General features: G+C 33.0%; 1 protein-coding gene across 1 annotated transcript in view; it reads right to left on the bottom strand.

The window, feature by feature from the left end:
* Positions 1–22,866, bottom strand: part of LOC108917643 (diuretic hormone receptor-like) — a gene marked incomplete at its 3' end in the record, with an annotated part of 336,010 nt that overhangs the window by 112,433 nt on the left and 200,711 nt on the right. Inside the window, exon 3 of the mRNA XM_018724358.1 lies at positions 10,711–11,086. Coding sequence (XP_018579874.1) covers positions 10,711–11,026 — 316 coding nt within the window. The remainder of the gene's footprint in view (positions 1–10,710; positions 11,087–22,866) is intronic.

Raw genomic sequence — 22,866 nt, 5'->3', positions numbered from 1 at the left:
CAGATAACAGGTAAAAACTACCGCAACGACGGATTTCAGTATTAGGAGTCACATGGCTCTCCACGCGTATTGCGAATGACGCTAGAGACTACAGTTGTCCAGCTATGTAGTGGTTTAATGTGCTATAACTTCAATAATTTTTTTCTCAGAAACTATAAGGATTTTACAAAAATTTTTTTTACTATATTGACTCCATTTCTCATGCCGCATCTATTCCCAAATTTTTTTGGATAAGTTGTGAATCACCCTGTATACAATGTATAATATACTGAAATGGTCTGGCACTTGTAGTAAGTATAATCTTAACCTTCCCACATCAGGAGAAGTCCATAAGGGTAATACTATTTTTTGTGTTGTTAATAATAATTTAAATATTAAATAAATGGAAATATATTTATTTAATTACTTACCTATGATTAATGACTATTGCTTAATGAATATAAAACATTAGTGTTTCATTATTTGCGCAATATTTTTGAAAATGATATAATTATAACATATAACATGACCACACGTCTGTTGTGGATAAATAATATAAATTCACGTGAAAAAAGCGGACTACCAAAATTAACAACTCAGGAAATTAGATAAAACTTGCTTAATTACACTACTCTACATCCACAAGTGATATAAATATTAGACACTATCTGAATCGTTAAAAATGTTATTGTTTAATTACTTTATTGCCCGAAAGGCGTCGTTTCGCAGATTTCGAAGCAATTAACTATACGAGCGTCCCGAGCGCTAATCTAGATTATTAATATTCAGGAAGTTGGAAGTACATACAAAACATGTTGAACAGAATACATGTTGGTCTAGTAGCATGTAATTAGCCACTTTTAATTTGGAGGGCAAAGAGATGGAGTTTACTACACAACAGCGCGCTCTAAATAATGCCGGCAAACAAATGTGCATTAATTATAAGATACATTGTTCGCATGTGGTTGGAGCACCGTATGTGAAAATGGCTGTAGATGGCTAATAAAATACGTTAAAAATAGTACGATTCATCACACCATTCCCATAAACAGTTTTTATTTCGTTAAAAATTTGGAACAGCCTCTTTGCCTTTGCAAGAAGAAATGCTCCCCACCTCGCAGCTAGCGGAATGTGGCCTTCATTTCAATTTGCTGTTACAACAACAGTTCTCAACTGACTGAGACGAATGAGCGTGCGTTCTATTTCCAACACGGCCTTTGTGGATATGCTTTTTATTAAAAAATTAAATAAAAACTAGTAGTTAGTTTTGCGGTATGTTATCGAAAATGGGTCTATATGATACAAAAACCCTATTTTATCGGGAAAATCAAAGAAGTTGGAAGATACAGAGAAAACAAAGGCTGTATTTAACCTGCCCAAAGCTTTTCGCGACTGGTTAACTGAGGTGGGGAATTATTTTGAAACAGGTTACACTCACAGCATAACTTGAGCAACTAACAACAAAATAGTGGTGGTAGTAAGTGAGAGGAATGGAAAATTGGCAACATGCGCAGTAGTATATGTCTTATTTCCTTCTTTTTACATCAATGCGTACATATACAGAGTGTCCCCGGAAGGGGTACCGCACCCTTTTAAACTTTTTTATTGTTGAATTTTAGAGAAAAAGTTATTCTTGATAAAAAGTTTTGTTTATCTTGGAAAGCCATGGGCAGTACCAAATATGTAATAAAACTTACAGGGCGTCCAAAAAGTTTCAAAATGTGAAGGTTTCCCTAAGCAAAGTGCCTTGAATTTTTGTGTTCGTTAAAAACCTTATTTAACGAAGTGAAGGCGTCTAATAGTCACCGCCCATTTCGCCCTTCCACAAATAACAAGTGGATCTTATTTGTGGAAGGGCGAAACGGGCGGTGACTATGAGACGCCTTCATTATAGCCATTCTTCTCTATCGCATGGATTTCTATGGCTTACTTTATCGCTCTCACGTAACTTCAGATAGATCATCGGTACTTTCCTACCCTGTTTAATTACTACACATGGCTTCCAAGATAAGCAAAACTTTTGATAAAGAATAACTTTTTCTTGAAAAATCAACAATAAAAGTTTACAAGAGTGCGGTATAGGGACACACTGTATTTTTGAAAGCATTAACATCGCAGTTACCCTGTTGTAAAATGGCATAAATCGATCTCTATAAAAGTTCAGTGAGTGGTCAGATTAAATTTAATTTTAGCATATCAAAATTGTTCCTGCATATTTAATGTCATGCAAATGGGAAAATTTATATTAAATATTCATATAACGAAAATGATTTGGTTTTGGAATGTTCATATATTTGTGGAGAAAAATATTTGCGTTAATCAAATTTATATGAATGTAAATTATCGTTTTCATTTAAATGTACCATTTAATGTCTTCTTGCACTATACAGGGAGGTTGTTTAGTATGTTCTGATAAAAACGGATGCGATTCTTTAATTATTAAAAAATGTTCTTATAAATATAAGCTGTTTAGTGTACAATATGTAAATTTATTGAAAAATGTCACAGATCTAGAGAATAGATCATAACAAAACTTGCGGTGACGACTTTTAGGTAGTGCTACTTCACTTTCCAGACGTCTAGAACTCCCTTTAAGGTTTTCCTCAATTCAAAATTTGTTCTTCCATTCTGAAGTTCTTCTTGTATAGTGATGTCCTAGATATTAATTTCTCCGTAAAAACTACCAGATGCACGAAGGCGTCTTCCAATAATTGCTACAAAGAATGTAGTTTATGCTTTGTGATATTTGCAAAGGTTTTATGGTTGACATTTTTGCTGCCATTGCCTTGACAAAATGTAAACCAAGAGCTGATCTACTTGTTCTTCGTATGTGTATCTATCCAGGTTAAAAAATGAAGTAAAATGTGATAAATCTTAACTGAACTCATCAAAAGTTGACTCATAGAGAAAAGAAAAATATAGAGAAAACTGTTACAGCGCTGTAACACTTGTTGTACCTGATTAAAATTAAATTTCTATAATTTTTTTTGTCAAAAATATTTACATTTATTACATAGTTAAATAAATCGAACACTTATAGACAACAATGTTGTCGATACCATTTGAAATAAAAAGTATTTATTGCATTATATTTAAAACTGTATTTGTAATAAAAAAAACTTATTTTTTATGAATTGAGCAGTTTTAGAATTATCGAAAAATATTAACTCAAAAAAGATTCATTTTCAGAAACATAATGGAAGATGTCACAATTTTAGGAACAACTGCGTGAATTTTTATGACAATGTGTTCTGTGCGCAGTTTCTTCACGATTTTCCAGTTTCCCAGAAACATTAATCTATTTAATATTAAAAATATCTGATTTTCGAATTGTTTTGTCTAACTTAATTCTGAAGTTATAAAACTGCTAAAAACATCACTGTTTACTCCGTCTTAATTGCCTTCTTGTTTCTTAAACCTTGCGACATGAGTTTGGAAAAACCAGAATGTAATTCACAACGAAAATATTATTAATAGGCACCTTTTATTGCATTACAGTTTACAGAAAATACGTACATAGAAATCCACGTGATTAGTAGCTCAAAATGAGAAGTGTAAACTATGTACTAATAGCAAATGTAATATTGTGTTTACTAAACCTTCTAAATCTTCATTAAGCAAAGTTTGTAGAGGATTAAGTTATTCTTTCATTCATGTGTCTGTAAATAAGTTGCCAAAGATTTACAAAGGTATTATTTCTACATGTTTATTGTTGCAATTTCTTAATATTTGTATAGTATGTTTGAGAAACAAAAAATAATGGTCAAAGTATAGTGCACATTTACTAAGGGTGTCCCAAGATTCACGCAAGAAGTAATTTTGATAGAAAACACAGGTCATTAATTAAAAATTGTAAATTTTTTATATGTATAGGTACTCATAAAGCATACAGTATAGGATTAGGCCAAGTAGACATAGTTTACACCGACATTCAAAAGGCATTTGATCAAATTGATCATTATTTACTGTTATCAAAGCTATGGGGTTTTGGCTTGTCCCAAAATTTGATATTGCTCTTTACATCTTACTTGTCATCAAGGAAGCAATTTATTGAATATGGAGGTTACAAATCACAAAGTTATATAACAACATCCGGTGTCCCACATGGATCCAATTTAGGCCCGTTACTGTTTTTAATGTTTATTAAAGATATCACATCCGTAATTAAGTGTCGTCATCTTTTATTTGCAGATGACTTAAAAATTTATAATAGCGTGGACAGCATCAATGACTGCGTTTTCTTACAAGATCAAATCAATAGAGTCCAAGGGTAGTGCGTGGATAACTTTCTAAAGTTAAATATGTCCAAATGTAAGACTGTAACTTTTACTCGGAAACAGAATTATGTTCAATTTGATTATAATATCGACAGTTATACTCTCGAGCGATGTTCTGAATTTAAGGACCTTGGTGTCTTGTTTGATTCTGGACATATTGGACAAATCACAAAAACAGCTTACAAGCTAGGTACTTGGTTTTTTTTATGAGAAACTGGTATAATTTTTCAAATATTAATAGTTTAAAAACATTATACTTTGCATATATTAGATCAAAGCTGGAATATGCATCTTTAATATGGTCGCCTATATACCAAAATAACATCGTATTGATTGAGTCGATTCAGCGTAAGTTTTTGAAGTTTTTGTTTTTTAAATCACAAAGAACCTATCCTGAAAGAGGTATAGATCATAAGGTTTTGTTGAATATGTTCAATGTAATTCCCTTAGGGGAAAGGAGAAATTGTAGCGCCATAACGTTTTTATATAATTTAGTTCATAATAATGTTGAGTGTATGTTTCTCGTTAATAAGCTCTGTTTTTTGGTTCCTCGCCAAAATTCTCGTGGAAATTATTGTTTTTATTCTCCCATTTGTCGCACAAACATTGTGCGGAAATCACCAATATTCAATATTTGTAATGTATTCAATACTGTTTCAAATAGCTGTGATATTAACTCTGACACGTTGAAAAATATAATTGGTTTATATATTGAAGGATTGCAAACTAATGCATGAACCTATTCATGATTTATGCCAGGTTGACCGTTTCTTTTTTTTTTCTTTTTTATTTTCGTTACGAGTTCGTAGTTTTTAGTGTTTAGTTGAAGGTATATTGTATCATGGAGTATTTGAATTGTCTCTCTTGCTGTATTAGACCAGGGAGATCTGTCGTAAGAGGGGGGAAAGCTAATTTTTGCTGGAATACCTTCAGTACACCCCACATAATAAAGGTGTGGATCCCTAAGTCTGGGCGTGGTCCGGAACATTTTCAAAATTGCAAAAATGTTTAAAAAATTTAAAAATTACCTATTTTATCTTATATCTTGGAACCTCTGCATTTTGGAAGAATATTGAACAGGAAAAAAGTTTTAGAATTAATTTTTGCACAATGTACTGTAAGTTAAAAATGTTTAAATTTATTACCGATGTTGCAAAATAGTAATAATTGATGAAAAAAAAGGCAAAATAATCAAGTTTTTTTGATAATATTTTTAAAATATTTTAATTGCTCCGAGGGTATTCTAATTTTGGTAAAAAAAACTTTATAGTATAATAAAACAACACATCAAATAGTTTTCGAAAAATAATTTTTTGAAAAAAATTTTGAAAAAATATGTTCGAATTTTCAAAATGTTGCACAGCTTCAAATAAAGCATCTAGTTACTTGAAAAAATTTTTCACATAGAAAATTTAGTTTTTTTCAAAAATTATAATTTTAAAGTACTCGAAAAGATGCTTCTTTAAAAAAAAAAGTTAAATTCCGTTTATTGGTTCTCGAGATATAAGCGGTCAAAGTTTATCGGCATTTACCGTTAACTTATAAACAATTTAGCAATAATCTTTGATCCAGTAGCTTCGTTTTTCCGGGTTCTAAGCTGGAAAAAATGTTCATATCCATAAGTTATCGGCGACATAGATAAATCAGCGGAAAAGCTGTCGCTCGCACGCGCGAAAAGTGGCTCAAAAGACGGAAAGTGGGGGAGGGGGCTTTCGCTCCTAGACTGAATTCGAAGGTTCAAAATGCACAAGTACGAAAAAAAATATCTCGGCTTCTAATGGACCAATTTCGATCTTTTTGTTTAATCCGATGTCTCGCGAGCCAAGGAATTCGAATATCGTAATGCCAACTGTCTAATTTGAACATATTTTGTTATAAATAAAGTTTATTCTATATGCATTAAATGTACTGTATATTTTAACCCCTATGCTATTGCATTTTTTCAATGAATTTGTTTACGTATATATTTTAACACTGAATATTAATATATTTAATTATAATTATTACAATTATTTAAATAATTTTATAAATGTAATTACTTAAATTAATTGTAAATATTTTTTTTTGTTAAATACAGATAAAATTAAGAAAAAATAGTATTTTAAAATTATAATTTTTATAAAAATTTACTGTTGCCGTCCTAATCAGCCGATTTCAATTTTTCAAAAAGCATTTGAGGTTGAGCGGTCTTTTCTATGTGAAAAAATTTTCAAGTGCCTATCTAGATGCTTTATTTGAGTCTGTGCAAAATTTTGAAAATTCGAACATTTTTTTCAAAACTCTTCAAAAAATTATTTTGGGAAAATTATCGAACCGATTTTAATGAAATTGCGTGTGTTGTTTTAAAATACTATAAAGTTTTTTTACAAAAATTAGAATGCCCTCGGTACAATTAAAATATTTAAAAAAAAATTATCCAAAAAACTTGATTATTTTGCATTTTTTCATCAATTACTGCTATTTTGCAACATCGGTAATAAATTTAAACATTTTTAACTTACAGTCTATTGTGCAAAATTTAATTCTAAAACTTTTTTCCTCTTCAATATTCTTCCAAAATGCATAGGTCCCAAGATATAAATAAAAAACTCAGATAAAATAGGTATTTTTAAAAAAATTTTAAACATTTTTGCAATTTTGAAAATATTCCGGACCTCGCCCAGAGGTTAGAGGCCAGAAAAAATTTGCTTGCCCCCTCTCACATCCATCTCAAAATAGATCCGCCTTGGTCTATATGGCATGCGGTACCGTTCTTGAGTCAATTGAAAGTAAGTATGAAGATGCAAATATTTCGGGAGAATTCACTATGCAGAGCTTTTCGAAATGTCCAATTCTTGACCACTATGCCGAATTGATGTTCCTGGACTCTCAGCAACACTCTCAGGAACTGCTTCGATGTTTTGTTCAACACGACTTGTTGAAGGATGGCCAGAGTGTTTAAGATAATTAATTGATGCAGTCTCCTGGAATTATTCAATTAATCTCTTCACAATTGATGAAGTTAAATAACTATTTCGACAATATTTTGTACGAAAATTGCGAAAAACCTTCATTATTTTCAAAATACTTCTCAACCATGAAAACGCGTTTTTCTTTCGTGTAAGCGCTCCATTTTTAATAACCCTGTATTTTGGGACCTCCAATATAAGAAATAGTATCATTAATTTGTATTGGTAAACAATAATTATTACTACGTAAAAAACAAATCATTTAACGCTTGTTGAATATTCCGAAAATTACACACATGTTTGGCCTCGTATAGTCCAAATTCAACAACTTGTTTGACTTCATCAGTGATGCAGATTTGATGTGCTACATCTGAGAAAACAAAACCTCTATTTTCACGTCAATAACTGTTCGGGATTTCTGGAAATTAAATTACAAAGTTCAAGTTCATATGATAATTTCGCATTTGCAGAATGATAAACATCAACTAGTCTTGTTTACTCGAAATGACTTACCTAATACCTAAGTAAACAACTCATGTTATGTGACAAGGCAAACTGAGGTTTTTGCTGTATTGCTCCAAATGTACATATAGTTGTTTACGTTGTGTCTACTGTTCGTTTAATATTGTCTGTCTCTGTTGGTTTTTAGAACAGTTACTTGACCCTAATTATTATACAAATCTCGTCTAAACTAAGAGAGTAGAAAACAACGATCAGGTTCAGCAAATAGATATTGTTGACATTAATATTTTAATAATACCGTTGCAATTTTAGTGGAATATCATATGAACCTCATTTTCCTGTTTACACTCATTAAAACGTGACCAAACCTACTATTTGCAGTAAACATATATAGGTATGTTATTCATTGCTGAAATAAAATGATACCCAATTTAATCCACCAGAAGCACATCGAATTCAAATCGCGCGTTACGGTAATGCTATGGACATAAAACTTGGTTTAATTTAAAAAATACGTGATCAAAGACGTGTTTTCTGTTAAGGCTTAAAGTTGATGTTGTCGGGTAACTAATGTTTTTAGATTTCATAAAAACGGGTATATAATATATGAAATGCAAAGTTCGAAAGATCATTAAAATTGTGGTTTCCAAATAAACCCTTTATGGAAACGAAAACTCGTCATCGAGTTTTCAAGTTGGTCACAAACAGAAAACAAAATGACAACAATCAATTTCCTTCCTTTAAAAGTATTTTGAATGCGGCGGCAAACAAGGTCCAACTTTGGACTTACAGAAGTTTGCCTTTGTTTTTAAGCATTTAAAACTTCTGTCAGAGACTATTTAAAGCTATGGGGAGCGTCTTCAAACTTATTAATTACAAAGTTAAATGAACTTGGTTCTAATTGTGATTTTGTGCAAATTAACTGGTGGGTTACAATTTTTGGATTAGTTAATTGCTTGTTTTTATTCTATCGGCAGAAATCCCAGATGGAATATTTCTACTGATATGAATTTGAAGGGAAGGAAAGCCTTTAGCCCTGAAGTACCTTGAGATTTGGATATCTTTGTTATTTGAGCTATTCATTTTGAAACTAGAAAGTTATACTTACTAATCGTCAGGTTAAGGAAAATACTAAATTCATCTTACTAGTTCCACCCGATATGTATAAATTTTTATAAACGTTCTTTCGTCCATCCCAATTTCTTAAGTGTATTTACTATGTATATTTTGCAAAATTATGCAATTTTTTAATCAAATAATTTAATGTAGAAATATTTTCTACGAATAACTAACATTAATGTACGAATTTTCGTTACATTTAAAGAAACTGGAATATAACCAAACTTTATTATCAACTTTATACATGATTGGTCCTTGTTTACATCAAAGTACTCCCCTGCCCCATTCCACACACTTTTTCCAGCGGTTTTTCCGTTTTGCTGAGCAGTTCTGGATAGTTTGATATGGCTTTTTACCAAAGTGAGAGAGGAATCGAACTATGAAAGAAAAATGTAAAATTTGACAACACTGTCAAATATGTATAAATTTAGATGGATAATTTAGTCTGCTCCTGTATAATCCAGGCATATTGAATATCAGTTTAATCTTGGAAATGAACATTACCATGCCCAAATTTCCTTTTTTGTCGTGATAATGACATAAGTTATAATTGGAATTTGTTTTTCAAACTTCTTTCTTTGAAGGCAAATAACTCCACAACGGATTTTTTTTATGAAGTACTACAGCTAATTAGACCTCCCTTGTATATCCTTTTATTTTTGACATGATCTTTCCGGACACCCTGTATATCTCGGTGGATTAATATTTTTATACTATTAATGGGCCATATAAAATTATCTAGATTTGAATGATCGAAACACTATTTTTAACGACTACACCGAAGGCTCAATATTATCTGACTGATCCATTAAAACGGCATGCGATGTACTGCTAGAACCTGCAGTTGAAGTGTCATTGTAAAGAATCCTGTTGGCTATTTAATGTTTGTTACTTAAACTGTTAGCAACATAACTTTCTGCAATTGTGACTGATTTCCACTCACCATTTCTCTTGAGTGCTAATACACCAATTCCTGTATTAGCTAGTACGTTGCTGATGTTCTTCGGAATGAATGGCCTGTATATGTTTCAGGATGTTCCAGTTTCAAAAACTGTGTAATCTTATTAGGAGTCATAGAGAAGGTATTTTTGCCAAATGGTTGGTTGTAACATCTACCGTCTTGATAGCACATAAAAAAGCGTGAAATTTCAGTTTAATTTCCAATCTAATCTGGATATATTTCTTGAGAATTTCTTGGTGAAAAACGGAACCCAGACGAGAAGTAATTCTAAATGTACGTACATTTTTAGAGAATTCTCGCTCTGCTCGGGCGCAAAATCGTCCTCGACTGGTAAATAATACTTACCTCCTTTATAGCGTAAATAACTAGTTTTTATCTTACTAACTACCGATCATGTAACAGGCTTCTTCGGGTACTTATCATTAAACAATTCGCAAACTTCAGCTTGTGTTAGAGTCCTGTGGCAATATCCTACCACTGTTAAAATATCTATTCGTTGCTTCTCAGTTAAACGCGCTATTCTTTCAAACTTTACAACTACACTTGACAATTACTTATTTTAAGTAACATTGTTATACAGTGTCCATGTGACTAAACGGTGACAAATCAACAATCAAAATTACCAGAATTGAAAATAAAAACAAAATAAATAGACAATTGAACGTTATGCTCGATTTACAAAAAAAACTCAGAAATTAAGTAAATAATACACTGTTCAACAATCAAAAACATTATTAACATTACTATACTGCATTTTGCTGTTTTTTCATTTCCCGGGTGATCAACAATTTGAACATTTAATTTAATTTGTTGTTCGTCATGACATCATATTTTGCCGGAAGGTCACACGAAATGTCCCCAAAAATACAGAAATAACTATCAAACCCATTTTTTCAGTTGTAAGCAAAAATAAAAATCCGAAGTAATCGTTAGCGTAAAATTCCTTTCAGAACACAAAACTTACGTGTGTCATCGTACTTGATGTTGAACAGTTCGGAAAAACACTTGATAGTTGCAGTGTCATTGATCGCGGTAGGCGGCCAGCACAAAACACTATCGAACGTCACTCGGCAGAACCCCTCCGGGTGCAGTTGTTGCAGCGCCGCTGTCTGATTGGCGTACTGGGCTTTGCACTGCTCCAAGGTGACGTTCGTCTTGTAGGGCTCGTCGAAGTACGAGCCGTTCGTGTTATCCATCACGGGATGGTACTCGAAGCCGTTGACGGAGTCGTGATCAAGCGGTGTTAGATCCTGCTGCCAGTTGGATCCCCACCAAGGCATAACGGCACTTTCAGCGCACACTGGATCGCATTGCACACCGCTTTGCTCGCCGCTCTCGAACTATCTGAAACAAGACGACGTTTAATTTGCTTTACTAATTATATCTTTGTTTTAGTAGCATATTTTACGTTTTATCAGGTTGTTTGCGTACGTGTAATATATGGGCATGTGTTTTATTTACACAGGGACGGGACACCAAATTCTACCTTATCTCCTCGAGTTAGAATGAGCTTCAGAACTACACTTCTGCGTTTTTCAAAATACATAAGCTAGTGTCAACAGGCGTTTATTACTGCGAGTGCGAAGGTATCGGCAACTTAAATTTACATCAAGGCGGCCGATGCTGGAATTATTACGTCTTACTATTACTACGTACTTTGAGGTAATAAAATTTAATTTTGGATAGTACATTCTTCTCGTATTATAAAACAATTACCAAGTTTTTTGAAAGTTGTTACCACTGGAGGTCAACAGGCACGAACTGAAATTGATACTGTACCTACTGTTTATTACTTTTTTGTTATATTAACCAACCATTATATAAAAAGAATTGTTTCAAATGAGAGAGTAATTATAGCTCTTAACATTATGTAAATCCCACAAAATTGTAGTACTCCAGTCGAGTCAGAGTTTGAACGTAAAAAATTATTAGTATACATTTTATTGCACTTTTTTATGGGGAAGGGTATGTAGAGTGATAATATCAATAAAGTAACTCGAAAGAATTGACGCTAAGTTGGCAAATTGCAAATAAGTTGCAAAATTACGTGTTTAATTTTTTTTACTGTCTGAAAATCTAGAAGACTTATCCGAAAATGTGTCATTTTATGTTGTAGGCAATTAAATTACCTACAATTTAAGGTATCTAAGGTCATATTTCACCAATTTGTTAACTGTAAAATAAAGGTCGAACGTGGAAAATTCAGTTTTCGAAAATTGCGCATTATTATGAAAGTTATGAAAAAGACGGTCAATCCAATGACCAACATGTGTGTTAGAGGTCGGGAAGTTGTTGTTCCAGGTATTTGTTAATTAATTTCTGTCGTTTTTGTGCATCTAATTGTTTAATTACTAAACGTTAATTTTAGAAGTTAGTAATATATGTTCTAATTGATCCAAAAGAACGTATAGAAAAAGAAAAATCTCAAAAAGTTGAAATTAAGTTGCTCTTTACAGCGAACAAATTGTCTCAGGGCAGGCAAAAGCCGCTCGGGAATTTGCTCTTTTTACATTAAATAGAGCTTATTTTTAAGGTAAAAAAAAGAGAAATAACATGCGCCTTTTATTTTCAGAGTTAAAATCTCTCGCGCAAAAAGAGCAAATTCCCGAGCAGTTTTTGTCTGAACCTGGGACAATTTGTTTATAACGCTGTTTTGCTACTTTGTTAGTTGTAAAGAGCAACCTTTTGAAATTTTTCGATACGTTTCTTTGGATCAATTAACACTTATATTAACCTCTAGATTTTCATGGGTAGGAAAAAAGTGGAAAAAACACGTAATTTTTCCACTTATTTGCAATTTACCAACTTAGCGCCACTTCTTTCGAGATACTTTTTTGATATTATTATTCTACATACCCCCGTTATAAAGTACAAAAAAATGTCTACTAATAATTTTTTTAAATGATCGGCTTTTATGATCTAATTCGACTAGAGTATAGTGAAGTATCTAATTTCATATATTTTTTATTTCTTATCTGATTTACATAGAGGTTAAAAAAATAGCTTAGTGTACATACTAGGTCAGTTATAAGGCAAATACTGTTTATGTGCTTGGGATTATAAGAATATGGAGGCCTTATCTCTGCCTCTCAGAAATATACCTTTTATCTCTTTTATTAATTTTTTTTTATAAACAACATACATAGGTGCGTTTTAGAGAAATTTAATTAAAAAAAACTATGAACAATCTAATACTAAACATAATTATTACAGAAATTTACAGTGCAATACAAATGTCGGATGCAGATATGGGCAACTGGCGTATATATTTTTTATACACCTAGAAATAATCTATACCCATGTATAATCAATCACATAGTCAAAATGTCTTATATTTCTTAAAGATTGTTAATTAATAATAATTGATTATATTATTAAGGTTTGGCGTTAAATGTTTTAAAGGAGTGTTTGCTGCCAAGCTATTTCGTGACGTCATTTAGTGCGATCGAGAATAGGGAAGTTGAATGACAGGGACATGATGGTCCAATATCATCAGCGTAGTAAGTAACAAGTCTAGTGACAGGCAAATTGACTTTATTTCGAAGCTGCCCTCATGTATACTCGTATTTCTTTAGATTACGTTCCCTTTTATGGGCAGTGTCGACATGGGAATTGCAGTCTAGACGGCAGACGGCCGAGAAGTAGGTTGTGTTGTCGATCGCACTAAATGACGTCACAATGCGTTTTTTATCACGTGGCAAAATTTAAATTTTTACATAATTATAAACATCTATAACTAGCTTGGAGCATTAAAGGAATTCATTTTTTACTACTGTCAGTTGTTGTCGATTAGAGACTACAAACTTACCCTGTTCAAAAATAAATAAAATTTTTATGCACGCCTATTGTGGCCTATAACCACTTTTATTACACTGACACATATTTTCAAGCACTATCTAAAAGAACGTACATTTCTTATAAATATGTTATAGGGAGCAAATTCAGAGTTGAATTGCAGTTTTTTATACATTTATGAGAAGTATAATAATTCAACTTGACATTTTTACTCACATAGTTTATGCTACCTTTCAGTATTTTTGTTACTAACGCAATAATACCTCAACTCATTACAAATCACTTGAATGTCATTTGTTAGTATACATTTCAGATAAACTCGCGTATCAGCATTTAAGAAGATTAAATTAATTGGTAGGGATTACCACAACTTCCGTGAATATTAGCGTGAACGTCTTAATAAATATTTAAAGATAGAAGCGTAAAAAGTCATTCTTTATTATTCGAACACGAACAAAGCGAGTGTTTTTTTTTAAATGCTGCGTATGTGCATAAATATATTTTTTACGTATGTGCCTTACAACATATTATCTTATAGTCGAGGAAATAAAGCACTAAAAACGGCCTTACCTCTGAAATCTGTGCAGTAAGATGGATTGTGATGCGTTTTTTTGCATTCGATTCGTTAGAGCGTCCAGAAAGTTTGTGACCCTATGTGATCAATGAGAAATGAAAATTGCATCGGTGCATAAGAAAAATGCATTTTTAAAATTGCATCTTGAAAAGTTAAAATATGAAAAATTTACTCGGAAAATATTGACGGAAATGTAACACTTGTTTATTTTTAACGTATTGTAATAATACGAATCAATATATATTTTATTATGAAATGAAACTATCGTGGTTGCTTTGAATAAAACCTCTGCTGTATTTATACACGGAATGCGCCAGCCAAGTATTTATGTGCCCTTGAATAATGTAATTTATGGGTATATACAGAAATGTAGCTGAGAATGCCGAAACAGAGAGGGTGTTCTTTGAGACAGTGGTGCCTGGCCAGCGCCCGAATAAGGTCGATTATATCTGTGTGCTAGCTTGAATATATTTGTTTAATGATTTGTGAATTTGTGAGTAATATGCCATACTCGTTTATGTTTTTGAAAACCCCAGGGCATGCCACGTGTTCCCGGTCTTTATGGCTGTGGTTCCTTCAAAGTGTGTCTTGTAAGTTCTACGGGGTCTTGCATGCGCTTTGATTGACACATACTGGGTGGTGTTGAGTAGGTGGCATAATAATAATAGTGTGACTCACACACCTGGTAGTTGGGATGCTAACTAGTTGGCGTCCGGGGGAGCCTCGACTTATTTCAGGTGACACTAGCTAGTTGTTGAAGAAAGAATGATACATAGTTACTAATTGATATAATGGAATCGTATGGAGGGATATACCTTGAATCCTAAGGTTAGGGGGAGTGAAACCCCCCGGTGAGTTACCTATTTATTTGTTTTTATTGACAGAACAGTAATTTTGTTATTTGTTTCATATACCCTCTTAATTTCTGACGAATGACCCGGCTGTTGTCGAGATAACTGCTTTGTGATGACCCATGTATAGAAGGTAACAATACCAACAATAACATCTATTTTACAGAAATGAGTTCAATTTTACTACTCGGTGGTTCTTGGGGTCGCTGAACACGAATATCACGACGGCAACGGTCTCCGAGGAACCTAGTGCCCAGGTGGCCGGTTTCCACGTGGTCTCCTGGAGTTTTGTGCAAATTCGTTATAAACTTAGCCAAAACTCGTTACCTCGGGGTTTTTGGGGTCGCTTAACACGAACATCACAACGGCAACGGTCTCCGAGGTACCTAGTGCCCCAGGGTGGCCGGTTTCCACGTCATCTCCTGGAGTTTTGTGGAAATTCGTTATAAATTTAGCCGAAACTCGTTACCTCGGGGTTTTTGGGATCGCTCAACACGAATATCACGACGGCAACGGTCTCCGAGGTACCTAGTGCCCCAGGGTGGCCGGTTTCCACGTCATCTCCTGGAGTTTTGTGGAAATTCGTTATAAATTTAGCCGAAACTCGTTACCTCGGGGTTTTTGGGATCGCTCAACACGAATATCACGACGGCAACGGTCTCCGAGGTACCTAGTGCCCCAGGGTGGCCAGTTTCCACGTCGTCTCCTGGAGTTTTGTGGAAATTCGTTATAAACTTAGCCGAAACTCGTTTCCTCGGGGTTTTTGGGATCGCTCAACACGAATATCAGCTCTCTTCTGGTCGCGTTGTTGAAGAGTATAGTTCGTTATCTGATATTACAGATTTCTTTTTGTACATCATCACATTTTTCCTTAATACTTGGTTGCAAAATAAATTATTTGATGTGTAAGTCTACTTTGCTGGATAGTAACCTTGCCCACACTAATTTTAGATAGTAACAATTTTTGGCATTGCTGATGCAGAAGAGGTGAATTTCATAAAATGGATGTTGGTGATGCGGGAGATAGTGATAGTATGTTGCCCAATAGTAGATGTACTCATTATTAAAAATGAATAATAAATAAAATACTGACGTTCTTACTCATACATCTTTCAACTGAAATTTATTACATAGACTCTTATAAACTCCAATTTTTGCACAGGAAATTGTAGAAAAAAACTGCCACTTTTGACATCATGGCAGATAAAAAAATCAAGTGTTTGTGAAACAAATATTGTTGAATGCTCTTCAGACATTTTGAAAACTATCTGACAAATATTTTCATGCAACAGTTCCTGTTTCATCTTCAGTCATGCTTTTGAATTTATTACAGATCAATAAGACGTAAAAAAATTGTGTTTTAAACTACCTACTAGGATTAACAAAAAATTACTTTTTCTTTTTAAATTATTAAATAATTCTAAGACTGAGATACGTTGTATAGGATCAGACAAACTTTACCAGTGAAGACCCCTCTGATTTGAAATTAATCGCCAATATCTTTACACAACAAGATCAAGCCAACGCTAAACTTCATTTGAATATGAAATCGTGTCTTATTGGATACTCATTTATGCATATTGAGAAGCGAACGGCATTTTCCTATATAATGTGACTGAATAGGTCTCCTAAGCCTGTCGTTCTCGAGGGACTTGATTTTATTGCATATCAGAAGCACGTGCTCCTCTTTGTTGCTTGTTCTTATTGTTTATTCGAGTATGTCATATTGGACTGTTTCCAGGTGGCAGGTATGCGACAAACACTCAGATGGAAGCATTTTCGTTTGCTACAAAGAGTTACTGAATATTACCTTTTCTCGTAAAAATACACTGGGTTATATTTTCCTTCCTTCCAAAGAGCAAGAGATTTAAATATAGGTACTACAGCGAACAAGGACGTACCGTCAAAATAAAAAAGGACAGCAACCGCAGAACGTCGAACGTCGAGAGAACAATTAATTGTTAGTAAAAGTGCTCTAGAGAAATCGCGGGAAATTATTTTGGTAAAATGGTGCAAGAGTATGGCAGACTATAAAAATGCATTCCTTTTAAACAATGTATTTAGATCTCTCTCGGTTTCGAAAATTCGGTAAATATGTTTTGGTATCTTGGTGCTCCTGGAAAAAAAAAACAAACAGCAAACGACCGAAAATGTGAATGGGAACCACATTAAAAATAATTGTGGTTTCCTTAATAATCATATTAAAAATACGAAAAAATAAAAACTTTAATGTCACTTGTCAGTAACTGCTTTTCGTAGCTGTTTAGGTTATACAGGGTGTCACAGTTGTTAATGACATAATGTATTACTTATGCGAAATTATTGAGACTCATCCGTTTCTACGTTCATTTTTAATTAGGGCATCTCTTTCTAGAGATACAGGGTGTTAAAATTAATATTTCAAAAAATAATTTTTGTTAACTCTTTTTGCACATCTTTATAAGAACATATCGTCATATTTTTCGCAATTTTGGTTAAAAAATGGAAGATTAAGTGGAGGAAAATGGTGATAGATAAAATATGTAGTTATATTCCAAAATGATAGGTATCCTCAGTTTGTATTAGAACAGTCTTAGAGATTACAATTCTTAAGAAACAATGTCTTTTAAAATTCAAGTTTTGACAAGGGCTGTGCCAGACCAGAAGAATGTAAGAGTGTGAAGGGAATAACAAAAAATATTAAATAATTACTTTTTCTCTGAGCGTATATAAAAAGACATACTAACAACGGAATAAATATACACATAACTGAAGTCTGAATACCTTAAAGTATATGTACCACCTCCGCAAAAAAACGCGTTCTTTCATTAAGAGAAAATTGTACGAGCTGAAAAATGTGCGGTTTCACAATAAAGTCCTCTGTGCTTTCTATAATTCGCTGTCATAAATGTTATTCATTTGATATTGGAAATTAATAAACGAAAACTTCCATAAACCCCTAGAAGCAAAAGTCCATCGAGTAGAGGAAAAATTTAGTTTAATTAGTTTCGAACATTTGGATCATAGTGCGTTGGGTCAAACTGAAACTAGATACTCGTATTTTGTTGAATTACAAGAGGCAAGAAGATCTAGGAAATTGTTTAAAATAAACAACCATTTCTTAGCATTTAAACGAGGTGGCCAAAAAAAGCAGCCTAAAAGAAAATTGTCAACCTTGTCAATAACATTGACTTTAAAATATACTTAATAGTGCGTCTCTATGATGACTGTCGGATTTTCATTTTACTGCTTACGCGTAAATGTTGCCTCATCAGAAAACAAAATAGATCCTAATAAAAAAGGACTTCTGTTGTTTGTTGTCATATCCAGTTACAAAAAATGCTCTTGCTTCAAAATCCTCAAGTAGAAGCTCTTATACTCTTTGCATGTGGTGCGGGTATAAATCTGTCGTCTAAGGACTCCATGCACATTAGAATTGTACTTTGGGTCGTTTCACCCTTTTGTAAAATCTATTACTTTTGATTTGGTCGAAGTTTGCTTCGCTATTTATATTCGTCTGCATTCTGTTGCTTATACTTTTTTGCTTCATTTTAAGCGACGGACTAAGATTTAAAAAATCTTCTTTTTTGATAATATCGATTCAGATATGTTTGTAGATAACGCTTTGTTGCTAAGCAACATTTATATCATTTCAGAAAACGTTTGTTTCTTCAATGTTTCAAGGTTAATAACTTAATTAATTTTAGTAGACTTAGTATTAACATTAAGAATTGATCAGTATATTAACAAGTAAAAGCCTACTCGTTTGTGTCTAATGTGTAGTTTATATAAACATATAAATAATAATAGTTTTTAAGAAATCCTACAATTTAGTGCAAATTTGGTTTAATAAATGTTATGTGGCAACATATTCGTTTTAACGCCATTGATGATCCTTCTGTTAACCATAATTCATCGCCAAAATTTTCTACCGTTGGTTAATATGGTACAATTAAAGAGTTTTAAACTATGAGGATATTGTAGGAAACAACTATTATATCCACAATATTTTGTACCATTGAAAGAATCTTCTGTTAACCATAATTCATCGCCAAACTGCTATTTGAAGAAAATTTTCTAGTATTGGTTAATACTTAAATAGTGTAACTATGAAGATATTATGGGAGACAACTACTCTACGGACTAATTCCGCGACCAGCATTGAATTAAACAATTATACCCAAAAATTTTTATAAACAGCTAGTATCATTTGTCAGCCGAACCATCAGACATATACCGCTTTCAAATTAATTAATTTTTATCAATATGCCATAGTTGGACAACAAAAATTGTTTCACCTAAATAAATTTTGCTTTTATAGTATCTGAGAAATAGCAAGTTTCTGTCGGTTTAGCCGTTTGAAAAGTTAATTACATGTTATCTATAAATTAAAGAGGATAATGCGACTTGGGAAACCAATCGCTAAATGAAAAGAGAAGAATAGAGTAACAACTTTTTAGCCACAGGTGTGTGTAGGAAAAATTGTGGGAGGGCCAGCCCCATTCCTCCGCATGCACTTATATATTTTTTTATCAAAAACTGCTAGAACCTTATGTTAGAAAATGACGGAATTATTATTATATAGACCTTTTTAAAATCTTAAATTTAACAGTTTGTTTTGTCGTCATCTTCAGCAACATCACTTTACCTATTAAGGTTGCTCCTGCAACGAAAAGAAACAAGTTATTTTTGTCGAAATTCATTATTTATATTTATTTAATTTGATATAACAGTTATTACTTTTTCGTCTGTATCCTCAGATTGAAGACAAAAAATAGTTTCATTTTTGCTGTATCAAACTGAATAAATGTAAATAATGAAACTTGAATATTCTGTATCTTGAACCTACGCTTACATTGAGGCTATACCTTTCATAATTTTATGTTTCCGATTATAAAAAATATGGGTTTCACTGATATTTTTTCAGTTCTCATCTTCTTACTTAAATAAAAACAAAGATAGTAAGTAACACCAAGGGTTGGGTAAATAATGCAATACGTTACCGAAAAATTGACATTGAAGTTTGTAGACGCTCCTGATTCACGAAAAAGGAGAGGAATTATTTAAACTGCCCTCGTATGTGCTTTTTGAAACGGAATCTGAACTGGAATTAGAGCGAAAAAGAGATAACTGAAGAGATCTCCAACTACATTATATATTTACAAGGTTGAATAAATCTGAAATTGCACTTGCGAGGTAAAAGCTGAAAAATGTTCAACTGCAAGAAATAAAATACCTTATATTTACATGCATGCAATTACTATCAGTACATGTAACGTTACCTTTTGGTGGACTTTTTGTCATTTTCATTATAGAATTATTTTCCATTTTTATTCCAAAAGAAATTGTTCGTTTTAGTGAAACGCCATATTGTTATTTAAATTCTGTCTCCAGCATAAATATGTAATTAGGCTGACAAAGTTCCAAAATTAATCTTCTTGGTGAGCATAAATTTCCCTATGAGAATAACTCCGCGTTGTAATTGCTTTGCTTAATGCAGCATGAGTACTAAAAATTCTTGCCTAAATTCCATTTCAGAATAATTGTCGTTAGGGCCATTACAATGAATTATGAAAAAAATGGAGATTTTCCAGAGACTACGTTAACAACCAAGGTATATTCTAAAGAAATGAACATCATAAATATCTTTCGGAACATTGAGCACGAACTCGAGGAATTAAAATATAAAATTACATCCTAGAGCTTGCAATGTTTTCAGACATTGTAGCAATTAACAAACTACCCCACTTTGTTCAGTGAATCTGATTAAATAAAGAAATATAAGACATAACATGATCTACTTATTTCAAAGTGATCTAAAAGACTGTGGATCAGTTAAATGGAATGCTTTTACTTATTAGTTTTAACCTTGATATAAATGGTTGTTAATTAAAAAGTTGAAAATAAATATGAAAAAGGATGTCGGACAGATATCTAATATTTCACAATTCGTTCATTTATGCACAGTCTCAGCTACACACTCTCCGTACTTGTAATGAAATTGCACAATCTTCATTCGCTCATCAGTCGTATAGTGTTGCATTTTGTCTAACCAGAACGTTTTTACTGCAACAGAAAGTTGCTACAGTGCTTCGGAATGAAAATGGCGCACAATTCAAATCCTGCGGCACTTTTGGGACACCCGTTAGTTACGTGGTTCTACTATTTGCGAATTTGTATACCCGCATTGCGTAACGTTTCGAAAAGCTATACATAAGGTGATAAAATGTCTCAATATGTCTATTTCGTCCAATACAATTCTAAAAAGTTCTAAACAGAAATATTTAACATGTCCTATTCAGTCAAATGAAAGGAGAACCATGTGTTTAGGAATACGTTATAGTTATAATGCCACAAATATTGTGTTACCTAACGCGAAATGTGTATGTATACAGTGTATTATATGCACATAATAATGCTTTTCCGAATAAAATTTCCGTGACACATTTCAGGAGCAGTTCACGCCTCTATTATGTGAATGGCGAAGTGGATATAATACATTCGTGGAGGCTTTGAAGCCAAAATACGTTACTTCTAAGAAATACATACACATATTGTACGGGGTGTTCTATTTAAGACGAATTTGTCCATGACATTAATAATGGAAAAAAGTCTCTGAAATAAAAGTTACAACAAACAGATTTCTTCATATTTTTTTAATTATTTACGACAGTTCTTGGTAATTATAATAACATATTTGAATTCTTTTGTGAGACCCACTTTGATAAACTAAAATATACCGTTTCGTCGGTGTTATTTCATGTTTTTCATAAAATTGGACATTTGCTGTTCTTTTCAAAATATCAAATACCTCCGAAATTAAATATGATAACAAGATGCAGCTTTTACCATTTGTTCGAATACGAAAAAACCTTTCTCCTACCTACTTGATACATTTCAAATAAAAAAATAATTCTGGAAAGGCGGAGGGTCAATTATACCGGTTTTCGGCCCCCTTCATTTTTGGCCAAAAAAAAGAATTTTTTTTAATTATTTTTATCCAATAACTAATCGATTCCACCCCAAAATGGGACCTCCCCCCTCCTTCCCAATCAGGATCAAGGTCAATTAGAGAGCAAACTGAAAAAAAGTGCATTAAATCTCGGAGATTTGGTTATTTGGGTCTATGAGTCCGAATCGGAGGTTAGTTTGTCTGTATAAGGCCATTTTAAGGTTGTTTTACGGTCATGTCAAGGTCAAATTGACAAAAAGCCAAGAAATCAAGTTCGACCACATGTTATACAGGATTTTGAGGTCGCTAAGTTCGAACCCGAGGTCACTTTGTCTGTGTCAGGTCATTTGAAGGCCATTTGAAGGTCATTTGAAAGTTAATTCATGGAATAAACCCTGGAATCAATTACCGTTCTTATACTAGCTGAGTCCGAATCCGATGTCCATTTATATGTAAGTATTAATAAAGGTTCAAGGTTATTCCAAGGTTGATTTAAGAAAAAGTACTTCTGCTATGGCAACTGGGAGACGATTTAAGACTCCTCTGTTTACTACTGAAGCTAAAATTGTTGATACTAAAAATAGGTTTTTAAAATCATTCGAGTTTAAACAGAGCTACGCAAGGTTCAGGCAAGTTCAGCTGAAGGAGCAAATGAGCAGATCTAATTATCTCGAAAACTACTTGTTTGACATAAAAATGACCTATACAATGGTTGTATGTTTTCGCATGGGTTCCACATGAATGATCTCTTGACCTAAAACTTGGCCAATTCTCCTTACCTTCGGTTCACATTAAACTAATCGACACAAATCAGGTAATGGAGGACTAAATCGTCATATAATTATTACCTTCGGCATTAGCGTTATTCAATGTGCACTACGAGGAGGTTGCGCGATCGGGTTTTGTACATCATTGACCCTGACAAGGGTGGTTTATGTCACTTGATTTTTTTTGCGATTTCTGTATCTG

This window comes from Anoplophora glabripennis, unplaced genomic scaffold (genome assembly GCF_000390285.2).
Source record: "Anoplophora glabripennis isolate ALB-LARVAE unplaced genomic scaffold, Agla_2.0 scaffold44, whole genome shotgun sequence".
Taxonomy (NCBI): domain Eukaryota; kingdom Metazoa; phylum Arthropoda; class Insecta; order Coleoptera; family Cerambycidae; genus Anoplophora; species Anoplophora glabripennis.
Note: the sequence above shows the minus strand (reverse complement) of the source record. Positions and strands in the feature narration are given on the sequence as shown.